Genomic DNA, 25,238 nt, shown 5'->3' on the forward strand with positions numbered 1-25,238 from the left:
CAAGTTTTTTTTTTGTTTAAATGTTACCAGAGAGTTCGGCAAAACGAATGGTGTATAGCTTCAGATGGCTGGTAAATCAATAAATCATGGGGAATGCATCGTCTGATTGGCGAAACAATTCTGTTAAACATAAGCAAGCTCTAGCTGTAATACATTGCTTTTTAATTAACAATTGCTGTGTATATTGATGTGGCTATTGCAAGGATTGGGAAATTTTATGTGCCTGTTGGAAAGCCTAAGAAGCTTTTTTTACTGTCATTACTTTGACTACTGGATAGTGTAGCAGAGCCTAGTACCATGTGGTTAGATGAATAATCCTTGTGTAATGTAATATAATATGTATTCAGGACGGGAGTCTCCCCCTTAATATCATCAGCTGTTCAGGTTGTATGATTTCATCTTTTCAGGGGATTTTCTTGTATGTTTTTTACTATGTGTTTTATTGAGGTGATGTTTGTTGTGTATGTTCTCCCAGCCTTTCTTTTCTTTTGCAGAATCTAAAAGTTCCGGTTCCAGATGAAATCTCCTTAGAACTAGGTAGGGTGCTCTTGCCTTGGGTATATATTTCTGCAGTTTCTACTGTCTGAGGCAGTGCAAGCAAGCTTCTGAAATGCACTTGGTGTTACTTCAAACATACACTGTCATGTGTTACAGGGAGAGACAAATAAAATGTTTATGTTTCTTGGGAAGGGCATAATGCGTAATCCAAGACATGCATAACTGTTGGGAAGCATTGACCATGTTGGCATGTACATTTTTTTAGTGCGATAGTGGATGTGACCAAAGCTGCTTACACTTAATGCACTGCAGTTCATATTATCAGCAAGTGAAAGGCAAGAGGGTCCTCTTGGATAGGTTAAAGTATATATGTGAGTGACTTCATTCTAAGGTGGAGAGGACTGTTCTCAAAAGAATAATCTATTAGCTTTTCTGACTTCCAGACAAAAGAAGACCAGAACTCCTTCCTGAAGAGCTTCATCGCCAGTTTGTACAAACTATGCAAGATAAAGTCTGTCCAGAAGTTCAAAGGAATCTGGAAGATTTCAGGTAACAACAGTAGTCTATGGAGTTTTTGTTTGATTCATACCTGCCCTCAGCCAACATGTCCAATGGGAAGCCCAGACTTGTGGGACATAGTAATTCATCTTGGATTGAAGAGGAAGATACCACGGGAGAGGGCTTCTAGGGTCACCCTGTGACCAACCTTGAATGATTTTTTTACACCATGTTGCAAGTAATCAATTGCAAGATCAATTTTAGAGCTTGGATTCTTCATTCTTTGAAGCTATTTGAGGCAATTACAGAATACTGTTACTTAGATGATGTTATATAAATCCTTCTTACTAATTGTGTTTATAATCAGCTTACCTATTTTTTTTTCCTTCTCCTTTTTTCCTTCCCTCTCCCCTTTGGGCACAGAATAATCCGCTTTTAGAAAGCTTTCATGGGCATATAGTAGAATTTGATAATTAATATGCCCTTTCGTGTGGAGTCATAAGAGCTCTGTGCCAACATGAGACATTATACTAAGACAAGCGTTCAATAATGGACTTTTTCATACCTGTAAATGTCTCGATTCAAGTATATTCTTCAAATATACAACCTGGGATGCTGCAAAAAGAGTACCTACTTTTTCTTGACCCTTGCAATGCCTGCCTCTTGGTAAATAATATACAACTTTATCCCTGTGAAGACTATCTTAACTGTGTTTTACAGTGAGTGCAAATGTTATGGAGAAATATCATGACTTCTTCATTTTTGTACAGAACCCAATAAATGAAACCTGTTCGACATTCGGAGTGTCAAGAGGTTGCTTTTCCTTGTACGAGTCATTATTCAGTTTCAAGTGATGCTTCTCTCTCCCTGTTTTCCAGGCAGAAACGTAGTATGGGATTGACGCTGGCAGAAGTAGAGCTAACCAAGCTGGATGCGGAAAGAGTTCGTGACCGGAATGCAGTGGAGAAGGAAAGAGCATGTGCAGAACGGATTATTGCTAAAATTGAGGAAGTCTTGTGAGTAACAGCAAATATAATTGTGGGGTAAAGAAGGTTCTACCCTGAACCTGACAACAGCAGAGCAAAGGAATTGGGAACTAGAAGCCATTTGACATCACTATGTTTACTTTGCTTCCTCTGTTTGCTATCAGTGTGTGTTTGAGTAATGCTAGCCAAAAGTAAGCTGATAGTTAGGTAAAGTCCGTATGTCTTTTCAAGGAGGCTGCTGTTCAAATAGCAGAGGAAATGATTCTATTGCCAGCTTGTGCATTACTAGATCAGAGTCGTTTTTTTGGGTTGTAGAAACTTACAGCTTCAGAACCCGTTTTTTCTTTTAATGTGAGTTGAAACCAATTTTCCCAGATGAATTTTCATTTTTGTTTACTTATTTCCGCTCCACACCTCCCAGGGACTTTCTAATGTGCTAAAGAACGCTTTGAACAGAACTGCTGATGGATATGTCTGGGTGTTAATTGGGTTTTGAGTTTTGTGTTTAAATTTTCTTGTTTTTAGGATGACATCTCAGCCTTTGGAAGAAGACAAGAGGTAATGGAAGTTGTGTGGGCTTAGTCTGTGAAGTAAGAACCCTGTTGCTGATTTTTTCTGCCGCCTCTGTGTTCTGCTGAGCAGGACAAGACAGCCCTCTGCTGGGTGTAGCCACAAACTCTCATCTTCTAAATCCCCTGGCATAATTAAGTTGAATTCAATCAAGCTCTTGCTCTCAACAACTTCTTATTCTGAAGTCTGTTGCCTTTGTTTCAGATCTGAAAGTTACTGTTGCTGAGAGTTCATATTTCTCTTGGTTTTGTTCTATAGCTGTTTCAATCTGGTCTAACCTTTATTTTCTGTATGTGCCTTGCCTTGTTCAGTTTGTATGTATACAACTGTCTGAGTAGTTTTTAATATACTCTTTACAGCAACCGTACCTTTTACTGTTACTTATTTTTACCATAACTCAAAACTAGAACGTGACTTCAAGTATGTATCTAGTATATCATTTTAGGAACTTCTCTGTAATTCTCGAAATTCTATTTTTGCCTCCTAGGCTGGTATGCCTTTTATATACTCCATCTTTTGTTTACAAGAGGAAAAATTCTGATATTGACTGAGTCTTTCCCATTGTCTGTGATAATTTGTTTCATATTAAAAAAAAAAAAAATTCTTTTAATCTAAAAAAGGTTAATTTCTCAATAGAACCTTTGCATTTGACCTTTTTCATTTTCTTGACAAGATATATGTTCCCCAGTACATTTCTTCTTACCCTCCGTCTTCTTTTTTTGTATATACTTGGCAGTTCCACAATGCAGTATGTGATTCTTACTTACATGAAACACCTAGGAGTCAAAGTTAAAGAACCTCGGAACCTGGAGCAGAAGCGTGGCCGTATTGGTTTCTTGCCAAAGATCAAGGTAGTAGTGTTGTGGCCAGAGTGCATTTGTTTAAAGCTGCCCAGCATGAGTGCTTCTTTAGAATTCAAAATCCATTTTTGCATGACACGTTAGAAGTTGATATGATTTTACAGTCTTCATTGCTGCCTCAAGAGGATCTGGGATTATTGAGCTGTGCAGAAAATCTGACAGTTGAAATTGGGTTCTACAGGTGTCTTCAGACATGTGAATTAGAAATGAGGTGCCTTCTTTCTTCCTTTATCTGTATGCCTGAATTCTAACTGCTTGTTTTTCATAGTTCTAGCTTTATTAAAACTTTGAGTGAGAAATATTTCATATAATACAATCTTGAATCACTTGAGGATCTCATTAAGGCTAGTCAGGCTATTGGCCTGTATAGTTTAGTTTTCTTCTTGAGAAACTTGCCCAAAAACTCATGCTTCATGTTGCAGGAAAGCTAGTCTTACTGCCACCCACACTTTCCCAGTTACGTAATGAGTTTTTCCCCCAAAACTCCGTTTCTGTGGGTGTGTTCATCATCTCCCACAGTACGGGGGTGTATCTGGTCACAGTAGCTATTTATTTGTGTCAGCATTCCAGCTTACTTTGAAGTGTTAAGACTATTACGAGCAGAGCAGTTCTGCACTGACAGTGTGAAAGGTTAGATCAAGCGTTTGCAACCTTTCTGAAGTGGTGAGATAAGTTGTATTTCTCTCCCAGGTTAAAGGTCTGTATGCTTGTGGAGGTTGAGAGTCACAAGATGTTGTGCCTTAGAGAAGCAGCATGCTACTGGTCACTGTAAATTGGTGTCTTACTCTAGGGAGGAGAGTGGTTTCTAGCTCCTGCCTAAGTTAAAACCAGGATATGTGAGGTTTTGCTTAGAACAGATGTATCTCTTAAGATGCTGTGGCTCCCTGCTGCCAACCCTGTTACGCACCACTCATAATCTGTCCATAGGCTGTCTTTACTTCTGATGTTGCAGGCTGTTGACCTCTCAATAGCTTGTTAGAAATAAAATTCTCTCATACCAAACTCCTGCAGTTTTAAAGAGTTAGTCAATATCGCTGTAAATAGCTGAATTTGAATAAATGAGTGATCTGTTTGCTTTGCTTTTCTTTGTTGTACACTAACTGCAGCAAAGTATCAAGAAAGAGAAAGAAGGAGAGGAAAAAGGAAAGAGAAGAGGCTTTCCTAATATTCTGGGTCCACCGAGGAGACCGAGTCGACATGATAGCAGTGCAAGTATGTCAGACAACAAAATATATGATCCCTAACTATTAGTCTGAAAGCCAGATAAAGTCTCTGTTGCCTTTTAAAAATCCATGCTAAGAAGGCCCAGTAAACTTTTTGTTTTTAAAACATGTTTTTGAAGACAAACAGACCTACTTTTGTCCTGAAATGCGTCTTCTCTTCATTGTTGAAAACACGTAAAAGCTCTTTCAGCAATATAATGTCTCTGTTTTTGTTTAGTTGGCAGAGCCATGGAAATGCAGAAGCCTCGCCATCCAAAGCATTTACCTACAGTATCTTCTGTTAGCCCAGAACCACCAGATTCTAGCAAGATGCGCCAGAGTGGGTCCTCCAGTGACGGAACAGATACACTGTACCCACCTGCCAACCCAATGTCTCCTTTGGCAATGGGTCCCTTTTCCTCTCCAGAGGGAAGCAAAGACAGTGAAGCGGGTAGGATGATGCCAGCAAACAGAAATGATTAAAGATTGTATTGTGAACAGGATATATAAAGCACAGTTCTGATGCAACAAACTTGACAAGTTAGGAAATGTTTTTATGTCATTAGACAAGATCTTCCTGGGTGCTTAGTCATCTTTTCTGACTTAGTTTCTGGTTCAAATTAGGAAATCTTATCGTGGCCAGAAATTGTTGTGAGGTGGGTACTATCACTGTAGTGCTGGATCATCTAACAGGGAGAAAAAACAGTCTCAGATCCCTGCTTTTGTAAGCACAAGTCAGTGTCATCAAAACGTTTATCACTCAGATTTTTCCTACCAACCTAGGAATTTAGTTCCTTCATCTCTGAGCTGAAATGAGGCTATGAATCAAGAGGCTATGAAGAGGACGTGAAGTTCTCTCATGTACTCTAATTTGGTATTGTTCTTGACATTTCATACTTATTCTCTGTTTAGGTTTGAAGCAGACTGGAGAAGCTCCACCTGCTAATGACTGTGTGGATGGCACACCTCGCACACCTAATAATACCTTTGAATTCCCATCTCCTTTGGAAAACCTGCGGGAGGAGGAGGGAGAATCAGAGAGGTAACTATGGTGCCCTGGCTTCTTGAGCCTTGGAAGAGAATCGATGTGACAATGGCTGTTGAAGCTTAGCCCATAAATCTTAGTGGCGTAATTAGTATTAAATGTTATTGGTAGAAGTAGGAAATGCTAGTCTGTGTCTGCTACTGTGGCAGTACTAGAAGACTATATATCAGGAAGATGAGGCTGACAGATGGACAAAATGTTCTAGTTAGGAGGTTAGGCCTTTACTCTGAAGTTATGCTGAATATCTGAGTGGAGTGAAATTCTTGCATAAGCTTCCTTAATAATTTCCTTCGTTCTTTGCAGAATGGTCGACATAGGAACACCAAAGTCTTTTCGCAAGTGAGTTTGCTTATGAATGTTTGAACTTCACTGAAATTGTTGAGATTTTAATAGATTATGAAGTAGAATGCAGTAGGGTTCGTTGTTCTGAGCCAGTACAATTGTCTGCATGATCTTTCCTCTTCTTAAAGAGCGCGTATATCAAATGAGACACGCATCCATATGTAAGACAGGTGGAGTGAATTGTGCAGATAAGCACTTTGATCTATGAGTGAAGTATAGTGATTGTTGTATCTACTGATTTGAGTTGATGGGTTAGGGAGTTGAGATTTCCACATCTTCTTTTTAAATCTGTGTCTTGCTGTTAGCTCTGCATCTGCAGATAGATGGCAGAAAGAAATTGTAGCCTGCCTTTTCACCAACTTGATGTTTGACTTCAAGCAAATTATTTTATCTGTGTCATTAAAAGCAGAGTTATGGAAATACTATAACAACAGATACTCACTCTTAGTTGTTTTGTAAAGGGCAAAATTAGAAAGTGTGCCTATAGGCTATAGCCTCCAGCTGTTATGGAGAGCATATTCATAGTGCTTTACAACTAATATCTATACTCAGATTTTCTCTTCTTCCTTCCTTACATCCATGCCTAAAATGGGAAGTAACTGACATTTTTTCATGTTAGGATGGACAGCATTGGTTTCGCAGATGTACAAAGTGAAGATGAGCTGTATGATTTTGATATGGACATGGACCCTCCCAACTGGCAGCAACTTGTGAGCCGAGAAGTGTTGATGGGGCTGAAACCCTATGAAATCAAGCGCCAAGAAGTGATTAATGGTGAGATGGATATTTTTTCTTAGCTCACCAAGCACAAAGTTGAAACTTGTCCTCTGGAGCTCTGAAGTTCTTAAAATTTAAAACCAGATCTTTCTTCCCTGATCTGCTCAAAGTAGTGGCCGTCTATTACTTCCAGTTTTCAGAGTTCGTGTGTGTGAAACTTGTTACTGAAAAGTATCCTGAGGTGAGAGTGATGCAGTCCTTAGAAAACAAATAGACAATATTAATTGGTTTGACACTGAAAGGCCAGCTTGCAGTATCATGTTCTTTAAAAGAAAGCAAGAGGCACTGTCTAGACTGTTGGAAAGCACATGATGCAAGTGGAAAGCTACTACCAAACTTCACCTTCAAAGTTTCATCTCAATTTCAGGTCTTGCAATCCTGCAGAATGCTCTGTGTGGCTGTATGAGCTGCTAAGAGCTCACTGTTTGGGGTAATTTATGAGTCACGAATCGGTTGGCTTCTCTGTTCTTTCAAACACGGGAGCATAGCAGAGCATGGCTCCATTCTGGAGCAAGCTGGAATATGGGCCAACAAGGGAAGTGTTGGTGAGGGAGACTTTTGTAAGTTCATACTTCTGACTTCTGTTTGCTTCACGTTTGGATCCACATTGCCACACCTCTCTAAGTAGTTACAGTCCTGCTTTCCCCTCTCTCCTTCAGAATTGTTTTACACTGAGAGAGCTCATGTCCGCACGCTGAAGGTTCTGCATAATGTCTTCTACCAGCGTGTCACCCGAGAAGGAATCCTGAACTCCAACGACAAACGGAAAATCTTTTCCAATCTGGAGGATATCCTTGGGCTTCATGGTAAGAGCAGCTGAGGTGCCGTTCACCTTTGTAGTCTCAACTGGAATTCTGGATACAACTATCTGAAAAATTTAAGTGACCCAGAAACAAGAGGCAACCTCATACAACACTTCAAATGAAAAAGATTGCTGCAGCTGTTCTTCCTTTTGCACACAGTTTTTCCATTTCTGGTTTACAAAGATAGTTTGATAAATAACGCACGTGTCCAGTGTTTCGGATACTTGGGTTTTCTTAATCTATGGACACAGACTCTCTTGTGCTGATTGGTGCTTTGATAAAAGGAGCAATGCTTTGATGAGTGGTCTTTATGGGCCAACATTCAAAATGTTACAACTGTTGTTGAAGAGAATATGAAAGCAAATCTGAAATAAATGGATGTCTTGCGGGTGGTTTCAAAGGGCGGTGCTTTCTAATTGTTTAGAGAAAGGACTGTTCAGAATCAGAGTTTCATCCCTGCCACTGAATAATCAATTGTATGATTTTATGCAGGTGGCTTAAGTGTGTTTTGCATTATTCCTATGTTTTTAAAAGAGTAGTGATATTGAACCTCAGAAAAAATAAGACTGGAAAGGTTCTTAGGGGTCATTCGAAGACAGGTGAGAGAAGTGCAAAGGAGTTATATAACGTTTTATTACATATTCTGCTAAATTTATTATGTTGCAGGACACTTTTCATTTTTTTAAATATAATTGAAATTATTGCAAATCTAGTCTTTTCCTAGAATAACTTTTATTTTAAAATACATGCTGAAAATTAAACAGTTTGAGCAGTATTAATAAAATTTCCTTTTTTCTTCCCCCCAAGTTGCATTGAATGATCAGATGAAAGCTGTCCGAAAAAGGAATGAGACTTCCGTTATTGGCCAAATTGGGGAGGACTTGCTTTCCTGGGTAAAATGCTTTTTTGCTCTCTTGCACTTGAAAATAATGTTTCTAGAATGACGAACAGAGCCAGATGTCAGTGAAGGTAATTCCCAGCTAATAGGAACTGAAGGTCTTTAAAGTTGTCATTTCTATGAAGTCAACATAGAGATAGAAAATGGGGGTTGAAGGAAAGCAGGAAGAACTCATAGGGTTTTCATTTGGCTAGAGGTAAGAGTAATTTAAGGAAGAAAAAATAATTTCCTTATGATACGTGGGTAGAGTAGAAAGGTAGTTTTAGGGACATAAAGATGAGAGTAGGATTTTGAAAAATGTAATAGCACAATTTGCCTGTGGTGCAGTTAAAAGATAGTTAAAAATACTGGTTCCCAATCCTCGAATTTACATAGCTGAACCTTTTCTTGTTTATAGCACTGTTGCAGGCTTCCTTTCTGAGATCTAAATGACAGGAGCAGGAGTGATGTAGATTCTTTAAAAGAAATAAATTATCTCTCAGGGAATCTCCCAGTTTGTTGTTTGTTTTCAGTCCTACTTTCTTTAGGATTGAAAATTGATCTGCTTATTCTTTTCAGCTCTTCATGCAGAAGTCTCTTGTGGTGTTTTTATTTATATCCCATTGTTTGTCTAGTATTCCAGGAAAAAAAGGAAGAAAATGAAAATCAGATGTGGCTGGTAAAGAAACACCTCCAGCCCTTTCAGTTCTTCTTTGTATTATGAAAAAACAAGAAAATACTTGCTCTAGTAAGCTAGACCTTAAGCTAATAGTTACATGCCCTTGCGTAGTATTCTGGCTAAGTGTCTAAAACAACAAAACACAGGATCTCATTCTCCAGAGTGAGTATTTTCAGGAATTACTGCACTGTATCACAGAATGAGTAGCAGGAATGGAAAGAGTTGCAGTAACAGATTAACCATCTGTCATCTGCACCACCTTTCTCAGCCTTGCTTATGGCCGTTGGGAATAAGTTGTTATGTTATGTTATATTCTGGTGTTTAAGCATGGGTGTCTCTGAGAAACAAGGTGACCTTTGGTCTTGACTTTGCTGACCAGCAGTCTGGTACATAATCCCTTGTTGTTCAGCTGAGTGCAGGGATTTCTGCTTGCCTAATGGCTGACACTGGAGATGTGGTGCTGTATTGCCCCATTGAATCAGCAGGGCATTTATGGAAAGGATTGGATGTGCCAGGGCTGGAGACAGGAGAACTGTAGAGTTTGAGATGTAAAAGGGTTCCTCAGCAGACTGGGAAGACAATGCCTTAAAAACAGGAAGAAAATTACTTCTCGTGTTTTACCAGTAGTTACTTTCTTCCATGGTGAGACCAGTTCTGCTGCGTGACTATGTCTGTTGAAAGTGACACATGCTGGAACTTGAGTCTGTCTAAATTTGGCTTTCTTGACTTTCTGGCACAGTTTAGTGGACCAGCAGAGGAGAAGCTGAAACATGCAACTGCCACTTTCTGCAGTAACCAGCCCTTTGCTCTAGAGGTCATCAAGTCGCGGCAGAAGAAGGACTCTCGCTTCCAGACTTTCGTGCAGGTGAATTTTATGCAAGGATTTGAGCTGCCTGAGGTTGTGGCTGGTGGCCAGCATAGCGTAATGAATGGTTGTAGATAAAGTTATTATAATTAATGACATCATGTCTAATATTGTCTTCAGGTTGGGATCATTTCCAAAACTGTATTTATCTCTGCTAATAGTTTCTGGAGGGAGGAGCCTTTCATTCTGGGGAACACAGAATGTCCTGATAGAATGCAGGAAAGTACATGCTGTCCCAGGCAGGAGGTGGCATCTCAGTTGAGGTGGCTGTTTCCCAAGGATGAGTACTTCTGTGGGGAAAAGTGCTTAAAGTATTGCAGTTTTGATGCATGCCACGGGCAGAAGACAGATGATATACACCTATTCTGACTGCCAGGAAGAAGGGGGCTTGAATACATGTGGCATTTGGAGGAGAGAACATTATTTTCATTACCACAGGCTGGGAAGAACTCCGGTAATACGAGGGTTGAGGTTATATTGAGAAATGTACTTCAGCTTTGCTGGAGCGCGAAAGCCTAAACTGATGTCCTCCCTGTATGGTGGTGACTGAGATTGATTGGAGATGGTACCAGGGCTCTGTGAAGTAATGAGGGAAGGAAGCCACTGCTTTTGTGATGAGCCTTTCCTATATGTAACTGCAAATGGAGAGGGGATGTGTTGTCTGAATGATAGATTTGGGCATTTCTTGTCTTGTATTTAATTACTGGAAAGTGAAGTAATAGACATTTATGTGATGAATAGATGTTACACGTTCAGGTAATTATAGTCTTAATAAAAATGACAAATGTTGTTATTGTGCTGTTTAATTTTAGGATGCTGAGAGTAATCCACTGTGTCGCCGGTTGCAGCTGAAGGATATCATTCCCACAGAGATGCAGAGGTTGACTAAGTACCCCCTTCTGCTGGATAACATTGCTAAGTACACAGGTAAAGCCTTTCCACTAGGGTTTGTGCATGCATCTCAGCTGCTCTTCTAGGCAAATGTGTGATTTCAAAGCATGTGTTGAAGAACTGTTCAGTTTTATGGGTCACTATCTGTTCTCATTGTGACCTTGCTGCTGCCTTCCACATAGGAGGACAGGTTAAAATAAATAAATAAATAAATAAATCCAGTCTTTGCTTCTAAATTAAATTCGTTTTCCTTCTTAGGAAAATAAAAAGGACATTCAATGTGAAGTAAGTGAATGACAGTCTGCATAGGGTTGTAGTGTATGTAGACTGCAATACAATCATTTAAATGTGGTTTTAAAAACTTAGAAGGGAATGCTAAACTTTTGAAGATAAATCAAACCACTCTGCTTATGAAAGTTACTGGCAAAACAACTTGATTTGCTATGAGTTTTTTGAAGAAGAAAACCAGGAATTCCCAACTATCTCTTCTCCACCATCCATTTCCTAGCCTGTTTCTTAGTTTTACACTATTACTGTTATTAACAGTTTATAATGATTATGACAACCAAATGGAAGTGAAGAAAATATTTTCTCTGCGCCCTTATATTTCTGATTGTATAAGAGTGTGTGATAATGTCAATAGTTGGAATTACATTCAGAAGAAAAAGAAATAGAGGAGAAAGAGTGGGTATGGTGTAACTCCTTCCTTAGTACATGCTCTTAGCAACCAAAACTTTAGGAATTTACGAGAGGCAAGTTACATCTGTGCTATTGTTTTGAATAGTCATTAGCATGCCTGTTCTTTCTAGATATATTTAACTCCTTTCTCTAATCTTGAAGAAGGAAATAGCTAGGAAGAATTCAATCACTAAAGATGATACTCAATTTGTTTCAATAAATTGGTTTTCAATGGTAAATATGCTCTGATAAACATATTTTTTCTTGAATTCAGGACATTAAGATAGCTAGATCAAATTATTAAGAGAAACCCATTTAAGTGAATTCCCATTTCCATGTTGATGCATTTGAGAGAAAAAGAATAAGATCTTCAATAACAGAAGTCCCTAATTGTCCATTACTAACGTAAAAATGTGAACAACGAAGAATAATAAAAACCTGTAAAGTTATGCTATTGCTTAAACAAACTTGGATAGACATAGAGCATACTTCTGAGCAAGAAAGAGAAAATGGAAAGTATTATAAAACCTAAGCAAAAATCATGTGGCGTTAAGGTTTATAGCAAATCAACATGTTTCTCTAAGAAGAGAACAAAAACCAGATAATACAGAACAAATTGATTTTTTTTAAGGTCAAAGTTTTCTTGTTATCAACCAAGGATGTTTGTTTTGGTTTTGTTGTTTTTTTTTTTTTTTAAATCAATTCTCAGTACTATTTGTTCAAAATTCCCAATATCTGGGAAAAATGCGTGCTCAGAGTGCAGTCTGACCTACACCCCTAAAGTCTGATATAAAACAAGCTTCATATAAAAATCTTGTATGTTATCAATATAATGTCAACTAGGAATTTGAAGCAGATTGAACTTGGCAAGAAATACTTTCCTACACAATAGACACCAACAGAATCTTAATGTAGCCTTGCTTCCTCATCTGTTGCATCTCTAAAGCACTACAGAATGTTTCTGTGTTCTTGCAGAAGGTGGAGTTTAGCTAGGATGTGTTACACCAAAAGATATTTCCAGCATAACAGGTGAAAATATGATTAATAATACCACAAAATACTTTTTCAGGTTTATTACTGTTACCTTCTGCAGCGTAATTTGGTTACTCATAAAAAAAATGTACTGCATTTACAAGTTCACTGTGATCATAATTAGGAAAGCGTGCGGTACTCCATTATCCTTGATGTACTTGTTTATTTGCCTGTTAACTAGATTCCTAATGTGACTGTGGTAGTGAGAATTGATGAGGTTCACCTATGTCTATCTGTCTATGATCTAGTGACACTGGCTGGAAAGATAACTCTTGTTTGCTCTTGCTGTAATGGAAGACTGATTTTTATAATCAGACTGCATGAACGTAGCCACAGATGCTTTTTTCTCAAGCGGTTCAAATAAATACAGCTATCTAGATGGAAAAGGTTATTATGTAACACTTTTTAAAAAATATATATATTTTGCTTTATGTTTCTTTGCCTGTTTCTTCCTCTTCCAAAATAAATAAACAAAAAGGATTGGGAGAAATGCGGTAGTCAGTTGCTGGATCCTGGGACTTTGGCTAGCTGACTGAGTGTGATTTTAGATATCTACCCCAAGACTCTTTGTACCACAGTGCAGTCTTAGTAAACCCCTTAGATTTCCCAGATAGATGTTTGTGGAGTGAAGAGTTGTCGCAAGCCCCTCAAAAAAGGGAGAGCAACAAGTGCTGTGCTGCATATGGTGATCATCAGAGACTTGTGTCTTGTGCAGGGCAGAATCAATTCTCTCCTGTCACAAATCTATTTTTGTTGTTTCACCTTTGAAATTGATTTGTTGATACGTTGATTGATCAACCTCTTGTTGATATGCTATTCTACAAATTTAACTTCTCTTTCTCAAATTTGAGGTCAGCAAACTGCACTAGATTTCTGACTTTTTCAACCTTTATTGGAAAGCATTATTACACTTCCTTTTTCTCTTGCAGAACTGCCTGAAGAGAAAGAGAAAGTGAAGAAAGCAGCAGATCATTGTCGTCAGATCCTTAACCACGTGAACCAGGCTGTCAAAGAATCTGAGAACAAGCAGGTAGGAGGTGAACGGAGCAACTGTAAAAGAAGACACTTAAGAGTCTCTGTACTAGTGACTTCATATTATACTTAAAGATGTTTTTTGGCACAAGCGTTTTTGTGAGAGTAGGAATCCCAGGCATTCAGGAATGTGTGGAAGTGTTCATAACTGCCTGCACTCTGATGCTAGTGACTTTGACTAATCAAAGTGATCATCTTGATTGTGTTTTCTGCAGCATTTGGAAGATTATCAGCGTCGTCTTGACCTGTCCTACTTGAAGCAGTCTGAGGATCCCATGATGGATGAGTTCAGGGTGAGTGACCACATTAAAGCAATCTGTATGTAAATCATGATTGCAACCCTGTTGTTCAGTTTGTGACTTTCTGCTGCAGTCTTCTGATGTACAGTGAAATGGTCTTTGGAGATAATATTTCTATACAAAATTTAAAACAATTAGTCTCAGAAATCTGAGTTTCACTACCTCCCTGAAGATCTCTGTGGATGTAATGACTTGGTTCTGCACATAGAAGTGTTGATGAAGCTTGTAAATTCTGTGAAACAAATCTTAATGGTCTGCAAGGTAATGCCGTCCTGTATCACATGTGAGAGAGCTGGTGGACAATAAATCTTCATTATGGATATGTATCTCACATGATCGTATCTTAGGTATGCTGTTGGAAGTCAAGAGGCCTCAGAGAGCCATGAGGTGTAGCAATACAGTTAGCTTTAAAAGGAGAGCTTGCACACAGGCTGATTTGTATAGGACATCTATGGGTATAGCCAAATAAAGTCCCAGTCCAGTGCTAAAAGTACTGCCCTGTAAATTCTTGCAGTTACGTTAGTGAAGCTGGTTCCTTGCTGTCGACATCCTTTGAGCAGGAGTAACTTTATGAAATTTTCATATCTCGAGTGATGAGTACCAATGGGCACTTGCAACTTGAAACAAATCTTTTTTTTCTTTCACACCTGTTGCAAAGAGGTAGCTTCCACACAAGAACTCTTCTCCCTTTGCTTCTGCACCTTTTCCTCACGATTTGATACTTTATCCCCAGTTCTTAATTTTTGCCACTATCTATTTCTGTGTCTTGTATAGATTCTCCATTGTTTCTTTGTCACTCCCTGATCTTCTCCAAAGTCAGTGTGTATCCAAAGCAATTTTTGTATGACGACTTCTCTATAAAACCGAATCATGTAGCCTTCCCCAAATAAACTTGCAAGCATTTAGTTAGGAAATGAAGAACTCGCTGGCAGTTATGAAATCTTGCTGTCATTGATTGTAGACTCTACAACTTGGAAGGAATGACTTGTGAAAATTGTCACTTCTACTTGTCTGCAGATCTAAATGTCACAAGCACTGAAATGTCTGAAGAACGCATTGACATTATAAAGTCCATCAGATCATTGGAATGATTTGTATATCGTTTGTAGGCACACTTGACTTGCAAATCGAGTACTGAAGCATTGACTAGTTGTAATACTAGCACTGCAAATTTATAGGGGATATTGGAAAAACTCCTCCTAGAAATCAGATGACATCCTGATGCCTTACTAGCTTGACTTAGTAGGAAAATTCTCTACCCTGTGACCCCAGCATCTGCAGCAGTTGAATTAGGAAGAGTAATAGCAAACACCTCTCACGAGATTTTGGTTTACAAGCACGCCCTGCTCCTGCTCTACATTTCTTTTTCCAGACTGGGTTTAGCTGCTCATCTGCAAACTGGAGTTCCTATTCTAGCCTTCCCTCTGACGTTCCCATGCTTTATCATTACTCGCTTCCACAGAAGTTTCAGTACTACTTTTTTTGTTTCCTCTGGTGACAGAACTTGGATCTAACAAAGAGAAAAATGCTTCATGAAGGTCCTCTAACTTGGAAGGTGAATCGTGACAAAACTCTCGGTGAGTCCTGTTCTATCAACTGACTTAAAGGTGGGTTTGTATGTGTTTGCTGAGAAGGAGAGAAAGAGAAAGTATTTGTGCGGTTTTCAATTAGGATTCTTACTGCCACCTATAATAATGCCTGTGTGTTTCTCAGAGCTGATTAAATTATTCTTGTCAATTCTGAAATGTGCCAGAGTATCATTAAGGCCATGCAGGGACACAGCAGTCAGTCATGAGATGATCCAATTCCATCTGTAGCTTTCTGCTGTAGTTTTGATGAGGAAGATTTGCAAGCTCTGCCTAGAATGGCATAGCACTGATTACTGCCTCTGCATGAGTAATCAAAAATGCAGCCTCTTTCTTTCTGCAGGGGTGTGATATAAAGCTATGAATCTTTAACTCATTCCGGGTTCTTTTGCACTCTGTGCAGATCTCTATACTCTGCTTCTGGAGGACATCCTGGTGCTGTTGCAGAAACAAGATGATAAACTGGTACTGAAGTGTCACAGTAAAATCTTGGCATCGACAGCTGATAGTAAACACACCTTCAGTCCTATCATAAAATTGAACACCGTTCTGGTTCGTCAGGTGGCGACAGGTCAGTGTGACCCATGGAGAAAGCAAAAGAGGAAGCCAAAAATGAAGACTAGATCAGTTGAGGATAGATATTTTTGTCTAGAGTTCCAGAGAAGAACATGGGAAAATGTGTAGGCTTAATTCTTGGTTGTTCTGATACCTTGCTTTGTGTGTGTGAGCTGTTTAACTTCTTTGCATCAGTAATAGGCATAGCATGAGTTTTAAATAGACTTCTAAATTAAAGTATTCTGTATTAGATGAAAGCTACTCTATAAATTATTAGGAGGGAAGAGGAGAAATAAAATCTGTTTCAAAATGGTTTGGGCAGTAGTGGCTCTTTTCTTTCAGGACTACACTACAGAAACTTCCTCGATAGGGAAAAATCGATGTTTGTATATTAAAGTGTTGAAGGGTTATCTCATGTTGTTCTTTGATTGCTTCTGGTTGGGATTGTGCCTAGTTTTAGGAATTTTCAGAAAGCTATGTGGGACAAGGCGTCTATTTAAATTCTTCTCTCTCTGTGTTGCTTCAGATAACAAAGCTTTCTTCGTCATCTCCATGTCAGAAAACGGCGCTCATATTTATGAACTGGTGGCACAGACTGTTTCAGAAAAGAATGTGTAAGTAACTGGTTCAGCTCTGTCTGATTTGTTGTACTTGAGAGATTTTTTTACATCTGCTTGCCTGTAGTAACTCTAATCTTACTCAAAAACATAGCTATGTTGGCCCATGTAGGAAGTATCCAAGGATAGTCTCTCCAAACTTCCAAAGAGCAGGAGGAGGGTGTATACACGTATCTTAGTGAGTGAGAAAAAAACCCACCCAAACCACACATACACTCAGTGCTTCTGTTGTTGTTGCTTGCTGTTTGGCTCACTCCAACCCCTTTTCTGATGTCAAAAAAGCTTTTCTTTACCCTTGCAATTCTAGTCTTATGTGACTGGCTGCCAGATAAGTAACTGAAATAATTCTGCATCTTCATGCAGAACCAGTTAGCGTCAAGTGTTATACTAGCATCATAAGCACTCCAATGCATGGATTTGATTCCCTAGCTAAGTGCTTTTTCCTTTTTGGTAAAAATGCTTTTCTTCTAAAGTATAAGCAGGGCATAGACTTATTTGTATGATACACAGCAACACTTCTAGCGTGTCATATATGAAACTCTTTGGTAATATGTGAAATGTTACTTAATGCTTTCATATATATTTATATATAAAATAATGGCCTTACCTGACAGCTCCTGCTAAGGTCCTGTCATTCATTTCCTTCTGCTGAAGAATACCCTGATGAGGTGAGCATTGTGCTGTGCTGTTCTGCTTGTGGCTGCAAGATATGAATGAGGCATCGAATGTAATGGAATTAAAAAAAAAAAATAAATAGATATTTCTGTTAATAAGAAAAGCAGTAATAATATTAGCTGGATTTAAGAGGTGTTAAACAGAGAAATATTCATTATGCTTCATGTCTTGCATATTTTTATTTGATGTTTCTACTGCAGATGGCAGGACCTTATAGCTCAGATGGCAGGAACTGTAAAAATGGGGAGTACCGGAAGAGTGATTCCATTACCACCATCAGGACCTGGCGAGTAAGTAGAAGTAGCTGGAGGACAAAGGGCTAGTTTTTCTTCTTCCAGTACCCCTTCTTCTGCTCAAAGATTGCCAGCCAAAGCACTGATTCTCATGCAGCGATTCAGATACATGTGACTAAAAGAATGTGTTCATTCTTTCCTCCCCGCAGAGAAGAGCGTGAAGAAGAGGAGCAGCAGAAGCTCAAAGAGCAGCATGACATTCCTGCCAGTGGTCTACCAAGTCCAGGTAAAACAGTGCTCTGGGTAAATGGTATCAGTAAATTTGCTGCATGGAGTGCAAATGTGCCAAGCCATATTCCTTGTGGCTTATGGATCTTTTGGTAGCTTTGACGTTTTTCTGGAATTGAATGTTTTCTTTGCAAGTTATGTAGAGAAGTGATACTGAACCTCTTGGAAATGTACTTCTTATTATTTCAGTCTGTTTTATAAATTGCTAGGAAAGATTCTTTGGTCCCCTGGAAAGAATTGGTCTTTCACCTAGCCCGTGTGCAAGAACTGTATTTTGTAGTGTTTTCAGAGATTTCTGCGTGAAGCAGGATTTTCTGCAGTTTATCGTCATATTCGACATAGTTCTTTAACCTGAATGTATGTTTTCTGTTTACTAGATAAAGATTCGGGCGTCAAATCTCACTTAATAGTAAATGCTCAGTCTTCTTCACCTATGATGTCTGAAAAGTCCAAGGTAGAAAGTCTTCTTGTGTCAGAAAGACAATTTGGTAAAGTGCAGCAGGCAGACGTGACACTTAAAGATTCTTCTGCATGCTTTGAAGACACAACCACCAGTTTACCTTCATTATCAGAAGGGCAGTGGGCATTGGATGCATTAAGGAACTGTAAGTATCTGTGGACAGTGTCTGGTGGGATGTGTTTTGGAGGTGGAAAATTTTAGGTCAACCATCTAAATCAATGAGCTAAAATAAAGCCTAAAGCCCATTTCTGCTAAATACCAGTTCTCTCTGTGCTGTAGATCACAGCATAGCAAAACAAAATGGCTTTGACAACAAGGGATTCTAAGTTCTGAATTCATATACTGGCCATTTCTTTGGCTTTAGATATCTCATTGTTTTTTCTGTGGTTTTCCCATGTATAAAATGATGGCAGTAATGAATTGTTACTTTCTGTCCATGAAATACTTTGACAAAATCATATTGCAGAATTTTGTGCAGTGCTGTACAGTACCATTGCTAGTCAGCAGTTTTTTAAAAGACAATGTAGTTAGCCTGTGGATTTATTTTCGTAGCACTGGAGCAGAATAGGAGAAGTTGCATGAGTTGCAGAACATGATTTTGCATATTTTTTTATCCATTTATGCTTCGTCTTACAGGATTCAAAGTCCTTTTCTAATTCTGAATGCTGTACGAATGTTCTTGGTGCTTGTTTTCAGAGACCAGCAATAAAATAACCTTAGTCTGCGGGGTGTGTAAAGATAGTATTAGTGACCTGGCGTCTCGTGACTGTTCAGACTTAAAAGACCAACCCTCTAACAGCAGCAGTGGGTCACTCACATTGTGACAAGAGCCTTCCACTCATCTGAGTGACTGTTCTGTTGTATGAAATCGTAGCTTTTCTTGGGCGTTACACAAGCATTATGTGCTGAGAATGAACACTGTTCTTATGCTCTTGACAGTATCATATTTTTGTTTTGAACAATGTGTCCTTATTATGAAGCGTTTGGTTGGGATAATTTGAGAGCTAAAGGAATGTGGATTGAAGTTCAAATAGGCATATATTTATTTGCATGACGTTTTTAGGGAAAATGTGTGTTCAGTTTTTTTGATCTGTCATTTCAGAGTTGAGGGGAGTATTCTCAATATGCTTGCTTCTCGGGTGGGAATCCTTTACTATGGCCATGGTTTTTAGTTCATTTGGGGGCATGGGTAAAACCTGGGCACTCACCTGCACTCCAGCTAACTTACTGGATAATTTCAGTAGATGATTTCTCTGTTTTTCCCTGAGCAAGATGGAACTTGCACTGACATGTTTGCTCTTGCTTGTAAGGTAAAATGTGGAGTAAGGCTTCAGACCTTACGTATTTATTTTTATCCCTGTTTTTCCTATTAAGAGCAATGAGAGGGCTGGCTGCTGTGAGATACGCCTTTTTGAAAGGCTGGCCTTTACGTCTAGTTTAATCACTGTTCGGGAGACTGTGCTCTGTGAAGCCTTGTGAACGTTTTCTCTACTTGCAGTGGGCTTGCTGAAGCAGTTGTTGGTACAACAGCTTGGTTTTTCTGAGAAGGGGACCCTGGAAGACCGGCAGCGCTTTCCTAGGTTTAGGACCGTTTCTCAAGAAGCACAAACGGAGAGTGGAAGTGAGCCTGGACTACAGCACTCTGACAATAACAAATGTCACCAGCCTGGAACAGACAGAACGCTTCTGAGAACCGGAGCTAGTGAGTCCACAGCTAGTTATGGCCTTCGGACTTCAGCTGAATCGCCAGCTTCAGGGGATGCTCTGCAGCTGATAGCGAGAGACCCCAGATCAAGTAGTAACTTAGCAAGAGACAACATGAGCATGAATCTGGAGATCTCAAACGCAGAGCTGGAAGGGGTGGGTGCTGATGAAAGCGGGGAGCATTTTTTTGATGCTCGAGAAGCTCACAGTGATGAAAATCCATCTGAAAGTGAACTAATGGAGAGGAAGGAGGAAGAGGATGTGCAAATACGGATCTCAGGTGAGCGTATTTCATTTACTCATTGCATGATAGTCTCTCCAGAGCCGCTATAAGGGACTCGAGTTCAGTTTTAAATAGAAGATACTAAAGAAAATCACAGTATGTTTTCCTCTCTTGCTTATCTGGTATAGAACATTTAAAGTTAACTCTCAGTCCTTGAGCCCTGAAATGGGCTGTGCAAACATGTACTTAATGAATTCTCCATTTTATGAAAGGAGAAGCTGAAATACTGTGGGGTTAATACACTGTGACAGACTGTAATTGCAGAGGTATGGGCACAATGCAAGCTCTTGATTGTGGTTGCCACTGGACCACTTTATCTCTCAACTGACTGTTGGGACCTTGTATGGAAAATGTTTTCCCTGAAGGCAAAGCACTTCCTTAGCCTGTACAAACAGAGCCTCCATGACTTATGCTATTTTGTAGATACTGTGTTGGCTTCTCCTGATCAAACTTGAGAAAAGGAACTTAGTTTAGCATTGCACTGTAATTGTCTCCTGCGACCTCACCCCAGTCTGAAGCTCTTAAAAGCTTATTATTTTTGTTATTTCTATTATTATTACTACATATGCTATATTTGGCAGTTACCTGAGCAGCATCTCAAAGTAGATCTCTTCTAGCCTTCAAGAAGGTTGTAGAGCTGTTAACTCAGCAGAAAACTAGCTCTAAGACAGCAAGTGTGAGCACTTTCGTGGGACTTTGTGTTTGTAAAGCCCCGTGATTTTGATCAGCCGACACAGTGACGCTGCACTAAATTTTGCACACAAGTTGAGGTTTATCTCATGTGCATGTTGTAGGAAAAGTAGCTGCTAGTAGGTAGATTCTGTATGATTACTAGTCTTGAAATCTGTTATCCATAAATATGCTTTTATTTAAAGCATATTTAAATATATTTACTGGATTCTATCAATGTGAATAAGCCCATTTGTGACTGACTGAATGCTGCCTTACAACTACATATTGAAAATAATTTTTCTTTCTCTGAATTACTGAGACATTTTAAATTATTAAAACTGAGCCAACAACTTGAAGCATCTAATTTATTTGTCACCTCTTATGCTGTTTACTTTCTTAACTGTGCAGGGACATCAAAATTAGATCGACCTGGTTTTAGTCAATTCTGACTCCACTTGCTAGCTTTGCTGTAATACTGTAGAGAAATTATTTAATATAATCCTATTGCTAGATGCAGGTTGTGAAAGCATTTCTGTCTAGAATTGCTTCATCTTTTAACATATCATCAGCAAGCTAAGCTTTAAAGCTAACCCATCTGAAAGCATCCTCAGTACCTTAGCTAGTAAGTGGAAGTTAGAAATCTAGCAGTCTGATTTGTTGGGTGCCATTAGTGTAAGTGCAGGTTTTTCAGACGTTATAACAGAAACATAGATTTTGGAAAAACAGGAAGATAGGCTGATTAGCTCATCTGATCATGTAATTCTCATACTGCAGTCCAAAAACCAGCCATGATCTCTGAAGCCCAATTCAGAACCAAACTAGTCTGGTCTGATATAGTCACTATTCTGTGTAGTGTTCACAAATGCTTTTTCTTAACCATGTTAAAATGTCTTGGGAGATGGGCCTCTCACTACTTATCTTTCTTAAAGTCTGCTTAAACTGCCTACAGTTCAGTGGTTCTTGGTGATTATTGAGCTGGAGGTGTTGCTAAAAAGCTGTTCTCTTAACAGGAAATTATTTGATCCTTGATGGATATGGAACAGTGCAGGAGAGCTCCACAGACGACGAGATATCGTCTCTAGTTCTCCAGTGCACTGCAGGTGGCCACACTTATTTGGACTCTGCGCCGCAGCAGCCACTTTCTCTCCGGGACACGCAGTCAGATGGAGGAGGCTCCCCGTTTGCTGAGGAGATGTTGGCTTCACGCTGGGGCGGACTGGAAGAGTCCTGCTCATTTGTAGCAAGCCCTCGCTTCTCTTCAGAGTCACGTTTGCAGATGATGCAGTATATTCAGAAGATAGAAGATGACCTTGAAAAGTTAAAGGTATGCTATGTTTCTGTTTGCAGTATCAGGGTTTTCATATTCCTTGGCTTTTGTTTTATAAGAAAACTTGAAAATAATTTTGAGTGACAAGAAAGACAATCATGCCTTTTTTTGTCTTTGGCTCTTACCTCTGGAAGTTTTTGAAGCAGAAACTTGGTGCTGTTTAGCTTGCATTAAGTTGTGGGTTACGAGAGGCGAGTAGTTCTGCTAGAGCTAGCGGGTATGTGTGTTGCTTTGGTTTGAATTTGGAGAGATTCCTGAGGGATAGGACAAAACTGATGCAACTTTGCAACAATGGAGTTTTGAAGGGGCCACTGGCCTAAGGAATATGAATTCCCGACATAAAAAGACTTATCAAATCCGTTGCATACTGCTGCTAATGTCAAACGAAGGCACTAAGTTGCAGTATACCAAATAACGGTTTTCAGCCTCACTATATTCAAAATGATTTTTCGTATGTGATGGGGATTCTCTATACATAATAGTCATGGCTGTAGAAGGTTTATAGCATCTCGATGTGTGAGACATACCAACACGTTAAGTCAGTAGCCAGCCTTTAATTTAATGGAAATCTGAAAAGCAAGTGGAATATTGCATGCGTATGGAAGGCCTGATAAAGATGGTGGTAAAGGAGTTAAGATCCATTGTGGGTCGTTGTGCAACATGGGTGATTCCAGTCCACTCACCTGCAGTGAAACTTTTCTTTTCTTATATGAAGCGCTCTTTGTTCCCTTGGTAAATAGAGAAACAGCTGTTTGAGTTTTGGGTTTGTTTTTGGTTTTTAGGAGGTTGAAGAAGACTACACCATTCTCCGACGCCAAGGGCTGGCTGGATCAGCCTCCACAGGAGAGCACTCAGGTACACAACCAGACTGCCTATAATTGGAAGCATATACCACGTTAGCTTCAGACATTAAACAAAGAGCACAAAGTCAATTATTGATGTTTCTCACACACACAAAAAAGGTTTCACCTACTGCAGCAGCTCTCGTAGGGCTGAGACCAAGCTGATTCTAAGAAAGGTCAGTTGAATCCATTGAGACTGTCATGTGCAGAGGAGCTTGTTCCTTCCTCTGAAAAGGTTGTTTGCAAGCTGTCTCACCCCTACCTGCCAAAGTCCTGCATCTCAGGGTGTACAGCTTCACTTTCAAAGAAGATTAGATTGATGTAGAGTCCCGAAGGAAGATTTCTGAACGTGTGAGATGATTACAATCTGTCTCTTCTTTCTCTGGGATGTCTCTGATACTGTATAAACTGGTTGCCATAGGTCCCTTTAAATTGACCTTAGGCATCCTAGAGATGTAAATGCTGGAATTGCTAACAAAGGTCTTAAGGTTAAATGGGCATGCTGTCTCTCACATAACATGCTTTCTCTGCTAGTACTGATGTTCAGAAATGTTAGGCATTCATCTCTCATTGCACCCCCAATCTCTCACCACCCTCTGTTCTTTTTTTCTTACCTCCTTCAGACAAAAGCTAGTCATGTATTCAGGAGTGGCTGAAGATTGGATGAAGAGCATCAGGACACAGCACCCGCTGTCTTACTTGTGGACTCTGAGACAAGATGGTTTGGACTATCAAACGTGAACCATACTTTAGCAAAGTGGGCATGGGGTGCTTTTCCTGTGGGGCATCTGCACTATCTTGTCAGTGAGGAAGTCTATTCTATTCTGCTCCTTTCCTTGCTTCCAGAAATCCATTTTTCAGAACAGAAAACCAAACCAAATGTACAGAGCTTTGGGTGTAGGATATAAAAATGTATTTAGACATTTAAAAAAAAATCAATGTATTTATTTGACTTCATTCCGTGTATCAAAAGCACATTTTAATTTTTTAATCTGCATTTTTTGTTCTATTTTAATTGGGTAGTGACAGCTCTAGCCCTCTGCATGTAGTACACCCTGCCTGCCACTGCTCCTGAACCAAAAGTCAGGTCTGAAGGGAGAGGGTGTGCCTATGTTGGGTGTATCTTTACTTCATTGGACTGGACTCTGCCCTCCCTGCTGGCAATCAAACTGCCATGCGAAGAGCTACTTATGAAGGTGTTAGGATGACTTGTGGCTGGAACTATCTGTATTCAACAATTGCATGGGAACTGCTCATGTCACCACATGTGTAACAAGAATTTTCCATGCACTAAATAGCCAGGCACTTGAGATGGGCAAATTTTCTTTCTCCACTCTCCCATTAAGGGTCTCCTTTGTTGACATGCAAGATTAGGCTGGGAGAGGAAAAAGATAGGTTTAGTATTTTTCTTGATTTTGTTGGCTTTGATCATTGTCTCCTTTGTAAAGTGATAAAAATACTTGGACCTGCAGCACTTTTGTAACTCTTCTCTGGATCAAAAAGAAAAAATGCAAACCCAGAAGTGTTTCAAAGATGTGGGGCAGATCTGCCCCTGATTCACTACTGAATGAATAAGGGCTGCCGTTTGAGTTAGCCACAGGTACTGCTGATTATAGGGCCAGTAAGTTTTAGTACCTGAAAGTATATCTTGCTGAGGGCTTGGGGTGGGTTTTGGGGTTTTTTGGGGGGGATTGGGTTGGTTTTTGGTTTGTGGGTTGTGGTTTTGGTTTGTGTTTTTTTTTTTTTTTTTAAACTGATTTGTGCCAATGTATTCTCACTGAAACAGAGATGTGCAAAACAAAGAAGGCTGAAACAGCTCTCCAGTATTTCCTTAGGCCTGTTCTAATGGGTTTTGCTGTTGGAATTCCTTCCAGTCTGGGAACAAGATGGTAACTGTCAGGCTACCAGCAGAACTAACACTGGACAACCTAAGCTGGCTGTGCCCCTGCTCTGAAGTTGGTCCTAGGACAGGCACTACCTGCTTGGCATAGGGTGGTTCAAGCTGTACCCGGTATTACAGACACCATGAATACAACCACTAGTGGAAAGTGAGTAAGGCAGT

The 25,238-nt window shown here is 39.5% G+C and overlaps 1 protein-coding gene across 5 annotated transcripts in view; it reads left to right on the top strand.

The window, feature by feature from the left end:
* Positions 1 to 24,833, top strand: part of ARHGEF12 (Rho guanine nucleotide exchange factor 12) — a 76,012-nt gene extending 51,179 nt beyond the window's left edge. For 3 of the 5 annotated variants that reach the window (XM_086626820.1, XM_086626824.1, XM_086626822.1), the window contains 26 exons: positions 495 to 537; positions 942 to 1,047; positions 1,875 to 2,012; positions 2,508 to 2,540; positions 3,289 to 3,406; positions 4,519 to 4,624; positions 4,853 to 5,065; positions 5,527 to 5,656; positions 5,963 to 5,998; positions 6,621 to 6,775; positions 7,438 to 7,584; positions 8,389 to 8,474; positions 9,877 to 10,002; positions 10,815 to 10,929; positions 13,533 to 13,633; positions 13,851 to 13,928; positions 15,436 to 15,511; positions 15,924 to 16,091; positions 16,602 to 16,689; positions 17,568 to 17,657; positions 17,810 to 17,886; positions 18,266 to 18,493; positions 19,847 to 20,332; positions 22,018 to 22,331; positions 23,117 to 23,189; positions 23,800 to 24,833. In XM_086626820.1, coding sequence (XP_086482946.1) covers positions 495 to 537; positions 942 to 1,047; positions 1,875 to 2,012; positions 2,508 to 2,540; positions 3,289 to 3,406; positions 4,519 to 4,624; positions 4,853 to 5,065; positions 5,527 to 5,656; positions 5,963 to 5,998; positions 6,621 to 6,775; positions 7,438 to 7,584; positions 8,389 to 8,474; positions 9,877 to 10,002; positions 10,815 to 10,929; positions 13,533 to 13,633; positions 13,851 to 13,928; positions 15,436 to 15,511; positions 15,924 to 16,091; positions 16,602 to 16,689; positions 17,568 to 17,657; positions 17,810 to 17,886; positions 18,266 to 18,493; positions 19,847 to 20,332; positions 22,018 to 22,331; positions 23,117 to 23,189; positions 23,800 to 23,810 — 3,342 coding nt within the window. In that variant the 3' untranslated portion in view covers positions 23,811 to 24,833. The remainder of the gene's footprint in view (positions 1 to 494; positions 538 to 941; positions 1,048 to 1,874; positions 2,013 to 2,507; positions 2,541 to 3,288; positions 3,407 to 4,518; positions 4,625 to 4,852; positions 5,066 to 5,526; positions 5,657 to 5,962; positions 5,999 to 6,620; positions 6,776 to 7,437; positions 7,585 to 8,388; positions 8,475 to 9,876; positions 10,003 to 10,814; positions 10,930 to 13,532; positions 13,634 to 13,850; positions 13,929 to 15,435; positions 15,512 to 15,923; positions 16,092 to 16,601; positions 16,690 to 17,567; positions 17,658 to 17,809; positions 17,887 to 18,265; positions 18,494 to 19,846; positions 20,333 to 22,017; positions 22,332 to 23,116; positions 23,190 to 23,799) is intronic. The other 2 variants (XM_086626821.1, XM_086626823.1) reach the window with 1 other exon arrangement.
* Positions 24,834 to 25,238: the final 405 nt, after the last annotated feature.

The sequence above is a fragment of the Tauraco erythrolophus genome, chromosome 26, assembly GCF_009769465.1.
Source record: "Tauraco erythrolophus isolate bTauEry1 chromosome 26, bTauEry1.pri, whole genome shotgun sequence".
Taxonomy (NCBI): domain Eukaryota; kingdom Metazoa; phylum Chordata; class Aves; order Musophagiformes; family Musophagidae; genus Tauraco; species Tauraco erythrolophus.